Source organism: Lineus longissimus, chromosome 4, assembly GCF_910592395.1.
Source record: "Lineus longissimus chromosome 4, tnLinLong1.2, whole genome shotgun sequence".
NCBI classification, from domain to species: Eukaryota; Metazoa; Nemertea; class Pilidiophora; order Heteronemertea; family Lineidae; genus Lineus; species Lineus longissimus.
The window spans coordinates 12,880,897-12,896,585 of NC_088311.1; the positions used below are offsets into that span (position 1 = coordinate 12,880,897).

Here is a 15,689-nt window from a genome sequence, read left to right on the forward strand (position 1 = left end):
GTTAATATATTGTAACTGTGGTGGAATGCCACATCCAGAAACATAAATTCTGCCTATTTCACCCTGGTGAATCAGTTCCCCAGATTACCAAGAATGTGGTCTATTGGAGTGGCGCCATGGTAAAGCCAGTTAGTGTGATTAACATACACCCCCTCCGATGTGTCAACTCTGATGCTAAGGGTCGGAGCATGTCCTCGCCTCATACACTTTATTACAGCAAAGGTTTCCTCTGGGCTTTGTCTGGTTTCCTTAAAAAGTTGTCCAGTTTTGTTAATACAGCTTATGGCGTCCAAGTTGATGCCGAGTTCTCAATTCAATAAGTTGCTTTCTCACCCTGAAATTAATACTTATCCCACTTGTTTTACAGTCTGGCGTGAAACAGATGTACGTGCAACTTGATCACATGGCTATGTAACTTCAACAGCAATGGAAGAAAAAAACATCATCTACACTTGCACTAGTCAGTCTTCTAAGGAAATATTATCATTTTCTGGTCTGCCGAACATGACCATGCCCTCAGAGCTCTGGTGTCATTCCCACCAAGAAAGTCAAGGGTTACTTCAGTGATCAAAGTGGACAGTTTGTCATTGCAAGCTTAAGTAGTTTTTATCTGATCATTTCAGAACCCAGCTGCTGATATAAGAAATTCTTGAGTCGATATATGACCTACACATAACCGATGAACATATCGGGTGGCCAAAAAACACATCAGTCTTCTCAAATAATTTAATTCTAGTAACTGCACCCTCAAATTGCTTGTTCAGCTACAGTTCTGGATTACCAAGTTATTCTAACATATTTATAGTAACAATCCAGAGTGAAAATGAATAGGGATCGGTACATATAACCAACTTTAAAGTGTTGTAAAAAAAATTGGGTTATATGTTATTGAATAAAACCAAGTCATTTCTTAAGTGTTCTCAGAATGGTAGAAAACAATCAAAAATGGACAAAATCAGTTGAATGTCACTAGAGGTTTCGCTTATCTATGAGATGTCCGACAATTATTTTGATTATGACTTCATTTAGAAAATAAAAAACAACAACTTTCAACATATTCTTGGGAGAAATTGACGATTGAGCTCATTGACCTGGGAGTAAAAGCAGCCACCTCTTAACACCTTCATGGCCTTGGTTTCACCCCCAGACCCCTCTTTAGACCCCCAGAAAAAAAAAGTATAAGAGATTGCTGCATGAGTCTTTTGCAGTAGCTTCTCCAAGACAAGGTATTCTTGAATCAATGGAGTTATGATAGCTACACTCCTTTCCATTTCCCCGACCCAAACAAAAGAATTCCCGAAGTCAGAATAGCTTAACGGGTTTCGTCTTTTCAGTTCCTACCTTGCCCTGAATATGGCGATGGCATAGCTCAAATAGGAGGGATTGGGGCCACATAGAGCTTTGTGTTTAGGCTGTGATGGTTTTAAGTGAATGAGGAACTGTTGGAGGATGGCTACCAGGTGACTTAAATCAAACACTAAGGGTTTCATCATTGGTAAATCTTTCTATCATAATGTAATAAACTGTCTGTGAGGAAGGTGAGCACAATAGTGAGATAACTCTTTCGGAGACAATTTTTTCTTTACCCACAATCTAGAGTATAGGTATATGTTCCCACCCATTGTTACTTGCAGTCTACTTTCAATACAAACTGTACATACACATGACATATACAAGGTTTATAAGATTTAAGTTGTGCTAAGAAGTCAAAGTACTCTTTTCAAATTCTACTAGTCTATTCGAGGTCTAGAGAAGTAGTTTTTTGCGCCAATGACGTCACCAATGGCGGATTTGCACTGGAGTTCGAGTCGATTGTCTCCAAGAATTGATTCGAAGTTCTGAGTGAACCTCTGATGCCAAAGTTAGTGCCGATCTGATTCTTGACTTGGCCAGGGAACCAATACTGAAAAAGTAAGAAGTGCAATATCTTGCTTATTAGTGACTTGTTTTCGATAATATTTTTATGGTTGGTACTCCATGCAAGGATACATCACATGTAATACTGATTTTGATTTGACCTATCTTTCAAGGTCACAGAGGTCAAATGGCGTAAGTTGGTAATTAAGAATCAGCCCTAGTTAAAGCCTAACTAGAGTGACCATTGATCTCACATTTTGTAAACATGTACGATACCTTATAGTCAGGTGATCCCAGGGACCGATTTCGGTTATCGGTTTCGGATTTCAGTTGTGAATCAGAGCGGTTAACCCCTTGACCACTTGCCCAATAGCCACCAATCTGATATCGTGGGTACATCTACCATACGGTGTATGTGTCACATGTGTTTTGACTTGACTTTCTTTTTGAGGTCACATACTAAGTTAAATGGCACATAATTTCCATTTGACTATATACTATAGCATGTTTCTAAAGCAGCATGAATTCTTAACCACCTAATATCTATACCGTGAGCATATTGGCCCCTGGCCGTTTCATTATTGACACCCTTTGTATAAATACCTTAGAAAATACTTGGTAATCATGATCCTGAGCAGAACATGCCAACAATAATGAATTAATATAGATTTTGACTCTTAGTTGTAGAAAATCAATTTCATGGGCTAAAACCTTTTTGTGACAGAAGAAATAATATCGAGTCGGGAAGATTTTCGATCCCAAAAACTACATCACCATGTTATAATGTGTTTTTTGTTAAAAGTTAAACCATTTGTTCTTGTATTCGGGACCCGTTTGTTTGGTATTTAGTAAACCGCTGTCTTAGTTTTCCGAGTTACCAGGTCTCATTCGTGATTGAACTGAGGCCCTGAAAACCCCCTCAACCTGCGGTCTCGTGGGTTTCCTGGCCAAGGTGGGAATTATTGAATTAGAATAGAAAATTTTAGGATTTAAATTGATAATAACGGTTCAAATTAACATGCATTGAAAAAGCATTTTATGAACGTATATATTAACTCTTTCTCTACCGCCGGCTTTTGGCAGTGTCCTGTACCCCTGGCCCACACCTGGTGTAGACCGGGCAGCCTGGATCTGAACTTGGCTTCGGAAAGTTTCATTGTTAAATAGCTAAAATAGCTTACCCAATCTTTAAAGGGAGGAGGTCTGTATTTGATTCAGTGCAGTGCCATCTCGTTTTTCCTTGTCTAACCAACCAATTGTGGTGACGATAAAACTTGAGGATAATTAGGTAGTATCGATTATTGCGGGCTAGTGGTATGTAGTGCACGGGCCTGGTATATGCCGGGTGTGGTAGGGGAAGCGTTAAAAGGGATAGAAATATTTTTTAAAATATGTATTCAAATTTGCATGCATTTAAAGTTTTTCGGAAAATCGCAAAGCCTTTTTAACAAAGTGGCTATTGTTATTGCAGGAAGTTATTATTCCTAAGTAGTTATTCTATCCATATGTTGTCCTTTTTAGCTCACCTCTTGGGAGCTTATAAAATAACGTGGCATCCGTCATCCGTCAGCATCCGTCAGCGGAGCACGTTTTGTCACCGCTAGGGCAGATGGCTTAAACTTGGTGTGATGGTAGCTTAGGGCAATATGCCGAGACTTGTTTTTCTTTTTTACGATATGACCCACTTTCTGGCCTCCAGGCGGCCATCTTGGAAATTGGTTTTTACCTTTATGAAGCTAATGGTTGTACGTAGAGTGGAAAATATTTTATGGTAGGTGTATCTAATAAAGTTAAATGAGATATCGCCCAAGTTTTTTATTTTACCTACTTTCATGGTCACAGAGGTCAAAGTTCACTAAACCGATAGGTGGCACATTTCGTTTCTATTTGAGCTAGAAGGTTCTGAACTTGTGAGGATATATATCTAGGGACCCTCTATTCTACCCAAAAAAATTGTCCCGCTCGGACTTCAAATACAGTGGAACCCCGGTAACACGACCACTCATGGGACCGTGGTCGGAGTGGTCGTGTTACCGGGGTGGTCGCGTTACCGGGGTTGGGAATCCCCAGACGAAATACATGATTATTTTTCCCGCCAAAATTTCCGACTGCATGGCGTGTGTACGCTGTACTACCATAGCAACGCTGCCTGATTGAGATGATGCACGCTCCAAAGTTTTGTTATCATGCCTCGCAAGAACAGTTCGTCGATAAAATTACATGTTACATTCTCAGAATGAGTTAGAAAAGGTAATTTTGTAACTCATTTTATCCACAAAGTTTCATTATCTGCCCGACGTGACGCATTTGCGGGCAATTTGGTGAATCATCCTCCATGTACCCGACTGTTTGTGACGATTGAAGTAAACTTGTTGTATGATTCCACGTGAATGATGAGTTGAGTAATGCTACAGTTTTAATCAAATCTATTTTCAGTCAAAATATTTAAAGAAATATAAAATGATACTGTAGTAAATCAACCAAGTTCTCCATATCATAAAACATTCAAACGTCTCGCAAGCTTGTTATTGTCATAAGTGTGGTCTTCAAACTACCCGCCGTTTATTATACGTTCATATGCAAATCACGCAAATCACATGATTTTGCTGCTGCTGAGTGCGCATGTCTGGTACTGAACTGGCTCAGTGATGAAAACAAACCATGAAAACGTTAGAAAAAGAAAGTTTATTTATTCATTTACACTTATACAATTGATTATACCTGCAAAATCACATTGTATTTTTTGTTTTCATATGTATTCCCATGGCCATTGTCCCCGTCTCAACAAAGCTTGGCAGCGAGGTGCTAATTACTATGCCGCGGTCGCGACCGATTACGGCAATTAGGCCTGGTGGTCGGGTTAGCGGGGTTGATTTTCAGTTTGGGACCGGCCAAGCCAGTGGTCGCGGTCGGGGTACCGGGGTGGTCGTCTTAGCGGGGGTCTCTTAATGGTAATTAGAGAGGAAACCATTCGGGACCGGAGAATCATGGTCGCGTTAGCGGGGTGGTCGCGTTACCGGGGTGGTCGCCAACCGGGGTTCCACTGTATGGCCGCCAGGCAGCCATCTTGAAAATTAAACAAAGTCAGATTGCAACCAAATTTCATGTGATTGTATATCTATGTACTCTCTACAACATCCTTGATTTTCAGTCAAATCCATCGACCAATATGGCCGCAAGGCGGCCATCTTGAAAATTAACAAAAGTTTTATTACTCCGAAACTAATGATTGGATTGCAACAAAACTTCATGTGATTATGTATCTATGTACTCTTATCAATATCCCAAATTATCAGTCAAATCCCATGACAAATATGGCTGCCAGGCCGCCATCTTGGAAATCCAACGAAGTCCTATTACTCCAGAACAGATGTCGACGAATTTCCATGTGACATGTACACTCTTCAACAGCCCTGAAATTCAGTCAACTTTATAACCAAAATGCTATACTTGGATGGAACCGGTAATTTTCTTTTGTGCCAATGAGCCGAGAAGAATGATATCATTCAATGGAATCAAAACAGGTGAAACTAGCCAGAAACTGTTCTCCCCATATCCACTGCAAATGACATGCATTACATTACCCGAGGTGAGCACATGGTCCCTGGAACATTTCATTTAATTCTGAATAATTTGTAAAAAAAAATATTGTTGTTGATTGTGGTACTGTAAACCCCATTATTTTTCGCAGCTCAAAATCTTCGGGAAAATATATTTTTCAGATTTCACATCTATCAATTTCTGCAAGTTGTCCAAAATGGTTTTTTATTCTCTGATGGTACGTTCTGGCTGGCCTTTTTATAAATTTTTTGACTATAAAACTGTTAGATCAATAATTTTTAGACACTGATATTAAATTTAACCACTTCAATACTGGTATATTTGATGTTATTCGGTTGACCACTGGACTTCACAGCGTCATTTCTGGGAATGACATACAATGTGTCATGCATCGTAGTACATGATGTCTTGATGTCACCGAACCAAAGTTCTGGTCTACAAGAGTGTGTATCTTTGCACGTTGGACTGAAATTTCGGGCTACAGTAGTGAAGTGGTAAAATGACTCCTACACTGATCTTGCAAATATAAAGAGGTTTAGGGTATTTGGTTATTAGCCTTTTCACCACCACCACCACCCCGGGAGAATGGCCAGCATACCGCCTTGCCGATAGACATGACACTTTATAGTCATGCTTTTACTGAATTTACTGAATTATTTTCAGAGCTTCTGTGAACTCCCTAATTTGAAAAAGATTTTGAAGGTCATCAGTGCTTATTCCCAGTAAATTGAATTTAGGGTGTGAATCAGGGGGAACCAGTGTACAGGGAATGGGTTGTGAAGAGGTTAATTTTGTTTATGTTTGGGATTGAGGGATTGAAGGTTATTTGAACAGCATTTTGAATCGACACTTCAGCGGTTAAGGAGTTCTATTGCAAAGCACTACATATTCTCTTTTAGGTCTCCTCATGACCACAACAACATCCGTAATTGTAGTCATCTGACACAATTGGAAACTACTTTCACTGAAACTCAAAGACCAAATTTTGTAACATAATCAATGCGTCAAATAAGAGAACTCCAATTATTTATTTTAGATAATGGCAAAGAAGGATTGAATTCTGGTACCAGTATATTCCATTGGGATTCCTGATACATTTGTCAGGCTATTCTTCAGCAAAGTGCAGTTAACAATTTTGTAGAATATTTTAGTTGAGCCTTTTGTCACCCCGGTACTTCTATTCAAAAATTTCTATTGTGAGACTGGTTGACAGGCCTTGTATTGCATAATCAGGTGCTAAAATAGTTCAAAGACCAACGAATTCTGATATGTCTTTTCTGATATGTCTTTTAAATTGTACAAAGCATCGAGAGGAGGGGGGGGGGGGCGTAAAAAATCGATATGAGCCAAGCTAATTGACAGTGTTAAATGGAATTCAATAGAAGGCAAGACCAACACTTCTATGGAGCTGCCATATTGTGGCGGTAAAGCTTGCAAATATCAGACCATTCTGAGGAAATCAGGGGTTAATGTTCGCTTTTCCGTCCTGGCATACGAACACCTGAGACATTAGTTCTCATTTGGTGAAGTACCAACGTAGGTCTACATCAACTTTAAGTCACCATTCGAGATCTAACTGTCAACCTCAGTTTCAGAATGGAAATTGCATGGTAAAACAACCAGTGTAAATGCTAGTTTGGATATCGTTGCTACAACATTATTGCGATGTCATTTCACCAAATGAGAGCGTACGTCTCAGGGTTTTGTGTGCTGGGCTGGCGAAGCGAACTGATTTAACCCCTGATTTCCTCAGGAGGATGCCGTCTTGACCAGAGCAGCATTTTGTTCTGTCTTAAACTGCGTATCCATAAATTATTCACTTGTTGCATTTGTCGTTGTTTCGTGTTGTTACCTCGTGACTCACCACTCACAAAATGTACTGTGTTTGTCCAATTGGTGGTACCAGGGAACATTCTATGGTGACAACGGAAACAGCACCATGAATTCACACAGGAACAGCCCGTTGATATGTAGCCTTATATGAAATCTGTAATATGCATTAACAGAACCATGTCCAGTTAAGAAAAGTATCATGACTTTCTTGTTACAGACATGGTCTTATTAATATCTTTTGGGAGTGACTTAACAATTCATTGCTATTTCCCAAAAACGTCCTTGATTGATGAAGCAAGTGATTTATCATTAAAAAGAGAAAGAAAGTGGTGGCCTTCAGTCAGGCCACCTATTGTAACAGCTCATAGCCTTCTGGGAAAATCATGATTGTGGCAGCGAAAGCAAGTGCAAAATATGCCAGCTGCAACTGTTGATTTATGTGTGATATAGGAGATGGTTCGATAGACAGCGTCTGTTATCTTCAGGAACATGTTTAAAAAACCAGCAACATTGCAGAACTGTCCTTTGCTTGTATGCTAAGTTTACTGTTACTACGTGTGTTAGATGGTTATTTTGTCAATAAATGGGAGTTGGGATGGCCGGAGGGTTGATGAAACACCCTACAAATGAGCAATTTGAATTGCTGCTGCATGCAATTTAAATCACATGGAAAAATAATTGTTTGTTTGCAATGGTCATTGCAGGCCCCTAGATTAGAATCGATGTATGCAGCAATCTGTGATCAATATCCAACCCAGCAATTACTTTTTTCCCCACAGTGGAGAGATCTTTTTGTTGCACATAGCAACAATTATAAATGCATGTCGCAGTGATTTAAGCTTGTTTGCTTTGTGCTTTAATCCTATTCATAAGAAAGTCGGAAAAAGGGATGATGTAATATGTCTTTAAGGGGGACTGTATTAAAGTGTCATTCATTTTCATGAAAATATAGTTGTTTTTAATTGTATGCGTAAAAAACAAGCCCAGTCATTGTACTATTTGAAATAGTTTGTCTTGATTGTCTGTTCGGTGCTCAATTAATAAGTCAGAGTTTTGGTGCTGTATTCTTCCATTGTTGTGCATCGTGTGTTTGTTAATTGTGTTTACAACAACTTTATCAGTATGTAGCCAATATTAGGTGGTGTGCATAAAAAAGAAGTAAATACTACTAGTATAAGCAAAAAGGAAGAGCATTTACTAGTAGTAAATAGTAAAAGTAAAAGGTCAATTTCATATGCATAATCTTTACCTTTTACTTCAAAGCTGATGCTTTTACTTGACTAGTATCTACTTGTTTACAACTGTGAGGTCAGCCTTTTCAGAGGCCTGGGCAGAAGTGATGTAAGCCCAGTTATGATGTGGTAAACGTGTAATGCGGCTTGTTATATCTTTGAAAGTGACGCAATCTTGTTGTTGTGCAAAATTAAACATGCATTAATTACACTGGGAACTTTTTTCAGCTGTAACCTAACACGTCCTTGCAGGATAGGAAAACGTTTCTTTAACTGTCCAAAACACCGTTCAATTATGATTCTTTCCTTCTGATGACACTTGTTGTATGATCACTGCTCTGGTAGATTTACCAGGTCCTTGAAAGGGGTCGTGGACAGGGGTCGTGGACAGATCCTGGCCAGGCTGCGACACTTGTAAATCGCTCTCCGGCATCACACGTTGCTTGTACATTCAAAGTGGCCACACCCTTTCGACAAATGTTCTCATCTCCGTGGTTTTTTGGTTTCAGAACCTGCACATGCGTACAATCCAGTGCTCCAATGGCAAAAGGAAATTGATATTTCACTTGCCACGAATCCTTAGCAGTCTGAATATCTGCTGCTTCAGTTGGAAACTGGATCCAAATATTGGCTTTCTCTACCATCTGGTCAACAATGGCAGCAAAGGGCCTTGATACTGTGCACTGATGTATCCCAATGTCTTTACCAACGCCGAGCTGAAAACCTGGATCCCCAACATGCCTCAAAAAAAATCCATTTGCTGCTTGGAGGAAGGAGTGTCACCCCTAGTCTCATTTCGCTCTCCAAGAAAATGTTCGGCCATCCAAATGATGTTTTCCTCATTAAATCGAAATACCGATTGATACGTTGGACCTGATGTTGGTTTTTGTGTGTTGTACTCCTTCCTCTTCCTCGGTACACCCATAAATGCAGCTATTTCCCAAAAATACGTCTCTCCTGTTTGACTTCCAAGGTTGGTCTGGAGCTACCTTGGAATTTTGAAGTATTTACAAGAGGATTGGTAGTAATTACTTTGTTTTATGCATACTGATTGAAGTATCTACTAATTTTGGAGTAAACGCTAGAGGAGTAAATACTTCTTGCTTCTACTAGTAGTAAACACTTTTAAGTAAAAGGTTTTACTTCATCTTTATGCATGCAGATGGCAGTAAATACTAGAAATTTCAAGTAAAACGTATTTACTAGTTTTTATGCATACCACCCAATATGCAGGAGCAGGTCTTTTTATACAAGGTTCTGTAATGTAGACATGTATTGATAAAACTGTTCTATTTCATTTTAATCGTTTAATTGGCACCAAATAAAAACTAGGATCTCGGCACCTTTGTTAGCATTTTATATTAAGTAAGTAGTGAATTCCTATCAATGGATGCATTACAGAACAGAAGTATAAAAAATAAATCCTCACAATAAATTTTATGCCTCTTGGATTTTTCATTTGACCTGAAAGGTCATCGTGGTTAATTGTGTTCATTTTGATGGCACTGTTCTGAAAGTTCAGTCTGCGGAGCGCTGTGGCAGTTACATTTATATCATCTCTAGAGTGTGACGCCTCCAAACACAGGGGAAGTTACGGTACATGTATCTGTCACTATAATAATCTTTTAAATGTGCAGCTTTCGTCACTTGTAGGAGAGAGGGGATATAATGGTGAAATGGTGAAATGGTGAAATGAACTACCTGTACGATGGCAAAAACAGATTATGTGAAAAACACTTGGATTTCCTAATTTTTTTAATGAAATTGCCAATCCCTACCTGGTGGTCCCAGTTTTCGGAGTATTGTAATGGTTAGGGTCTCAAAATGACGCTAGTGCTCTCCCCTTACAGCTGAACAGACCAATTTAAACACTGATTAAGAAACTTGATCACCAGAAGACATTATATGCACATCTTTTTTTGGCCAAAACTGCCTGTCGTGAGTGCGTGTGATGGTCATGAGGAGTACATGGTGCCAAAATATTCCAATAGAGCGCGCATATATTGATTTGCATATATGTGACCCGTCACAGCAAAACCAGGCGCATGTCGCACAGAAGATGAGCCTAAATGACACGAGGAGATATTGGAAGAAATTGATGTGCTCATGTTTCATAAAAGGCAGACAATAGAGAAATGAACAGTCCATCTCAACCTGCCAAGCTCAGAGCGAAATACGCCTCATTTTGCTGTGACGGGTCACACATACCACTAAACCAACACACATAACTCCTTCCAACAACTTGCAGTGAGGTGTTTTCCCCACCTCACACCACCAAAATTGCTGGTAGGCCTAAAAAACTATGCAAGTGGCATAAAGCTTTGGAAACCATCGATGAATGGAAAAGTCATGTAATATGAATAACATGTTAATTCACAAAGCTCTTACATCGCTGTTCTTGACCATGCTGGCTATTAAAGGGGTTGTGTGAATCAGGGGTCCAAAACAGGAATTTTGTCTTCATAAGGCCGGATATATCCAAAACGAGGTTAAGTTGCGGAAAAAATATGTACAATGATTTTCTTTTCGAAAATGACCGTGAGTTTCGAATTTTCCGCTAAATGTGCTTATTACGTCATGGTGTATCGGCTTGCGAGCCAGCGGCAGCGCGAACAATCATCGAAGATTTGCCGTTTTGCCACAGGAAGTACCGTTTAGTAATAAACATGGCTGCTTTCGCATTAGATTCGCAAAGTTCACAAAATTCAGTGTCCCATTACTCTAGGCATTCTAGTCTTTGTTTTGTTTTGTTATGGTTATCCTACGTCAGACATGTCAGACGCGATCGATCGATGTGCGAATGATCACATATCGACTGAGTCATCGCCGAATGCATTCTGCTCCACAATGATACCACGCATGCGCGAACTTCAAATCTGCGCGGGAAGTTGCGGACCTTGCTATGCGGATTACTCGGAAACTACTGGGCCGATTTAAAAAAAAATGACATTGGCATCTTCAGCTCAGTGTCTAGAAGCAGAATTTTTACTTCATAATGGCGTACCATTTACTTCACACAACTCCTCTAAGTCACCATACTTCAGGATTATCTAATAAAATTCCTGGAAAGGCCACAGATTTGTCATATGCTTTAACATATAAATTTGTAGGCCTATGCATTGTACATTGGCCTTCGGTACAAGGTGGGTTCAAAGCTGGTTCCTTTCAAAGCCTCATGATTAGGAAAAAATTGGAAAAGTTAATAAAAATAAAATCACCATTTACTCATAAACTATCTACATTTTTTCGGCAAAATGCCAGCTTGCCCTAGCAATGAACTTTATTCACGCATTGATAAGGTTTTGGGCAGAGAAAAGTCAACAGGTTGGCTTATTCCTTGGACCAGAAAATTCTTTTGTTTCTCAAATTGAGGAAGATTTGTCAACCTGAAAGACTGTTTCATTTATTTAATATTTGTTACTGACCCCAAATTTATCTTTGATATAAGTTAGCAAGCAGCATTCTTCATATTTAAGGTTCCGGACTTAAGTTTTTGAAGAGAAATTAACCCAATGTCTCTGCCTCTGAAAGCCCATCCTTGACAGATACTCCAGTTATCACAGAAGGTGCTTGTTGCTGAAATTGATGATAATAACACATGCAGTCACATTCTTTACAAAGAAAACAGAGTAAATAGCCTTGATTTTTTGAGACATTGAAGATTGCTTTGTTGTTTCAGTCATCAATAGTATAGTTGTCGTCTGAAGAGAACAGTTCTAAAATTCTAAAATCCCAGGATAGGGTATGTCATAATAAAAAGGAAGTTATGTAATAGGTCCTGTCAACAGGACATAGGCATAATGTTTCATCATGTCACTCCGGTAGAAATTGGCAGATGTCATTTTAAGTGCTGTTTAAGATTTTACCAGAGATATAGGCATACAAAATTACAAATACAAAAAGTAATCCACATTACAGAGGAAAACAATTAAATCTTGTAGGAAAAATATAAATTTTGGCCGACTTTGTCTGCAGTTTGGCAAAATCTCAATTTTGTTTGCCATGGGCTGCACAGTTATCCGACAGGATAATTCTAACCTCCAGTTGTTAGGGACATTCAGTTTGGGATATTTAGAGTGGATGAATCATCTGCCTTCCCATCATATCCCAAAAAGGTCGATATGGCGTCAGACGCCTTTCAGCCGGGTGTTATTTGGTGTAAATTCCCCAGCGTAAATCCGCCATCCGTGCGGGATAAGGGCAGCAATTTCGCTAAGAAGAACCCTATATCCCTTTGAACATCATTCTATCATCCCTCCCAGCTTTTGAGTTTGTTGTGGTATGGAACAGTTCTAGAACTGTTGAACTGTGCCGATAGACTTTGGACAGTTCTAACAATACAATAGAAGGGAATGTTCTGTCACTGTACCAACTAACATCACATTTCAATTGTTGCCTGGCCTGAAATGATGACGGGATGACAAACGGATCAAGGTCATCATCAATTATAAACTGACACACCTGCATCAAAGGGGTCTTATCCACCGAATATTGCATGCACACACAACAAAGTTTTCACATGTATTACATGTAACCTTATTGTTGAGAAGTACAAAAGGAAACTAATCAAAGTAGAATCTATTTTTGAACTCTGTGAACTATTATTGCTAGTTCCCATATTACTACCCGCCCACTGGATTGGCCTAAGCTCTACCATCAACCATGGCAACACTCATTACTTATTCATGTTTGTGTACACTAGCCGCACATAGAGGGATAAAACAACACAAAAGGACCATTGCCTCAAAATTGAGCTCAGTTATAAAAACAGCTGTACATACAATGCTATATGGTCATGAATTGCTTTACTAAAAGACTAAGAAGGAAATGCCACTGGGTAGTAGAGAGCAAATGAAGCTCAGTGGTACAAGAATCGTCTGAATCAGCTGACTGGTGCCTGATCTACAGCTGCCAAAAGAAAGGGTATATTTCTGGTTTTTAAGTTAATGGGTTTTTTTTAACTAATCTGTTTTTGACGATAGGTCATGGTCTCCTGTCGAGGTCAGATTTACCCCTCGAGCACTTGATAAAAGATCTTGGGAAGATGTCCCAATGGCCTTTTTTTGCGTCGGAAATGTAACATATTGCAACAATTGCAACAATCAGCAGTGTTTGAAGGGAATATCCCTTGCTCAATACAATGCTGCTTTAATTTTTGAATGAAACGGTTTTACTGTGGATTTCTACAACATGAGTTTCTGAATAGAACACGACCTAATCATGAGTTCAGCCGTACTGAAATTCAGCGGTATAGCCTCCATTACCTCCGCTTATACCACAGAAGAAATACATGTCCTTTTTCTGTACTTTACGGGGCACCTCAACCAAATTTGAGCTGATTCCGTCGTATGCAATGTTCACTATCTCTATGCGATAAATAAAGCAGCATATGGTGAATGGTCGGTAGCATCACGCTAACTTGTTACCATTGTATGTACAGCGATTGGGTCAAGGGTATGAGGCACGTTGTCTGTAAAGCTCAGCCAAAACTTTTAGGGTCAAGATGGAGTTCAGCAGACTGAAATAAGCTGTGTGTTTTCTACTGTGAAATAGGAAAGGATTTTTTGTCGAATGTTGTCCAAAATTATCTTTATTGTGTGATTTATTGGTTAAGGTTTTAATGATGGGATGGGGGGGGGGGTGTCTGTATGGTTTTGGTCCCAGTCAGAGCCAACATTGCAGCCTATAAATTTATATGTGAATTTTTGCTATAAGCTATGGGTAATGATAATTTTTTCTTGCTTTCAAAGTAAGATTATATTATAAATTTAGTGTTTGTGTGTTGGGGGGAGGTTGTCATTGATAGTTTTTCCGCCTTTGAAAAATTGTTTACTTGTACGTTTTCTTGAGAGAATTTTAAAAAGTTGAAATATGATCGGATATGGTTAGGTAATTGAAGTAATTAATGAAAACTGCTCGATTATTATCAGTTATTATTGCTCTGACCAATGAGAGGCATGGAAATGCAAGTGTTTACAACTCGAACAGTTGATGGTTGAATTCTGATGGTGTTGTGAATGAAGGTCACACTGATTATGAAGCTCAAGCAAGGCCAATTGGAAAGTCACATAACCATCAAACCCCCTGCATTGAGCAGAACTTTCTTTTAGAGGCTTTCTATACTCGATGAAGACCTTCTCTTAACTTGGCTATGTTCTTCATATTCTGGTTGGGGGTCATCACATAATTTTCTTGAATACAGACAGAAGAAAGTGTTGTCCTTTGACATTCTGTCTGAACTTGACATCGGCATGACACCATACAATCAGTAACATATTTTGCAAGTTACAAACCCCTAAATTTCGGGAAGTTTTTCTTTATCAACCCAATTCATGTACCTGTTAATGTTATATTCGATTCACTTCTTGATTCTGTTAAAACTTTGTCATCAACATTTTTTGACGACTATATGGTAATGGCATCCTGGGAGTAATGGTAATATTTGTGTATTCATAGAAACAATCATTCAGTTATTGTATAAAAAGTTGATTTATGTTCTTTTATTATGGTCCCGCCCAACAAAGTTGAGGTGGGGGCATTATGCTATCAGCTGGTTTCCGCGTCCAGGTCCGCACTCTATTCCACACAATAACTCAATAACCGCTCCTCTGGCGGATTTGTCACAAAGGTTCCGTATTGATTTTGGGCTCATAATTCAAGAGAAGCGTTTTAAACGTTGTAAATTCAACATTAGGGCCGACTACAAAAGCGTTTTGGTTCGAACACAAGAAAATTAAATGATATAAATGTATGATAAGGTTTATTTGATGAGCAAATATTCACAGATGTGGATGATATAGACGATCGTTACACGAAATTCTCATAGGAGCGATGAATGCAGACACACAGACCATTTAACGTTATGATGTGCAATAGAGACGGCACAGAGACCGGGGCCACAAATTAAGTTTCGTTTGACGAGAGTTCCCACAAACACTGGTTTTCTGATTGACTTGCCCACTGATTGACTCGCCCAATGTAATGTAAATTCTAGCTTTTATATCGCAAGGGAACAGTCCAGTTGACAATTGAGACAAACGACGTATCGTAAAGACAACAATCTATACAGATGACGTATCGCATCCAGCATGCCTTTTACCTAAAATTGTACGTTAACAACGTTACGACGTTACCATGCGTGAAACCCCCCCCCCTCTTTTAGAGAATGTCAAGTGACATTACTTTTTTTTCCGTGCCAACGCAACA

General features: G+C 39.2%; 1 protein-coding gene across 1 annotated transcript in view; it reads left to right on the plus strand.

Moving 5' to 3' along the window:
- LOC135486556 (zinc transporter 7-like) overlaps window positions 1-14,967 on the plus strand; it is a 144,465-nt gene extending 129,498 nt beyond the window's left edge. Inside the window, exon 10 of the mRNA XM_064769425.1 lies at window positions 368-14,967. Coding sequence (XP_064625495.1) covers window positions 368-415 — 48 coding nt within the window. The 3' untranslated portion in view covers window positions 416-14,967. The remainder of the gene's footprint in view (window positions 1-367) is intronic.
- The last annotated feature ends 722 nt before the right edge of the window (window positions 14,968-15,689 follow it).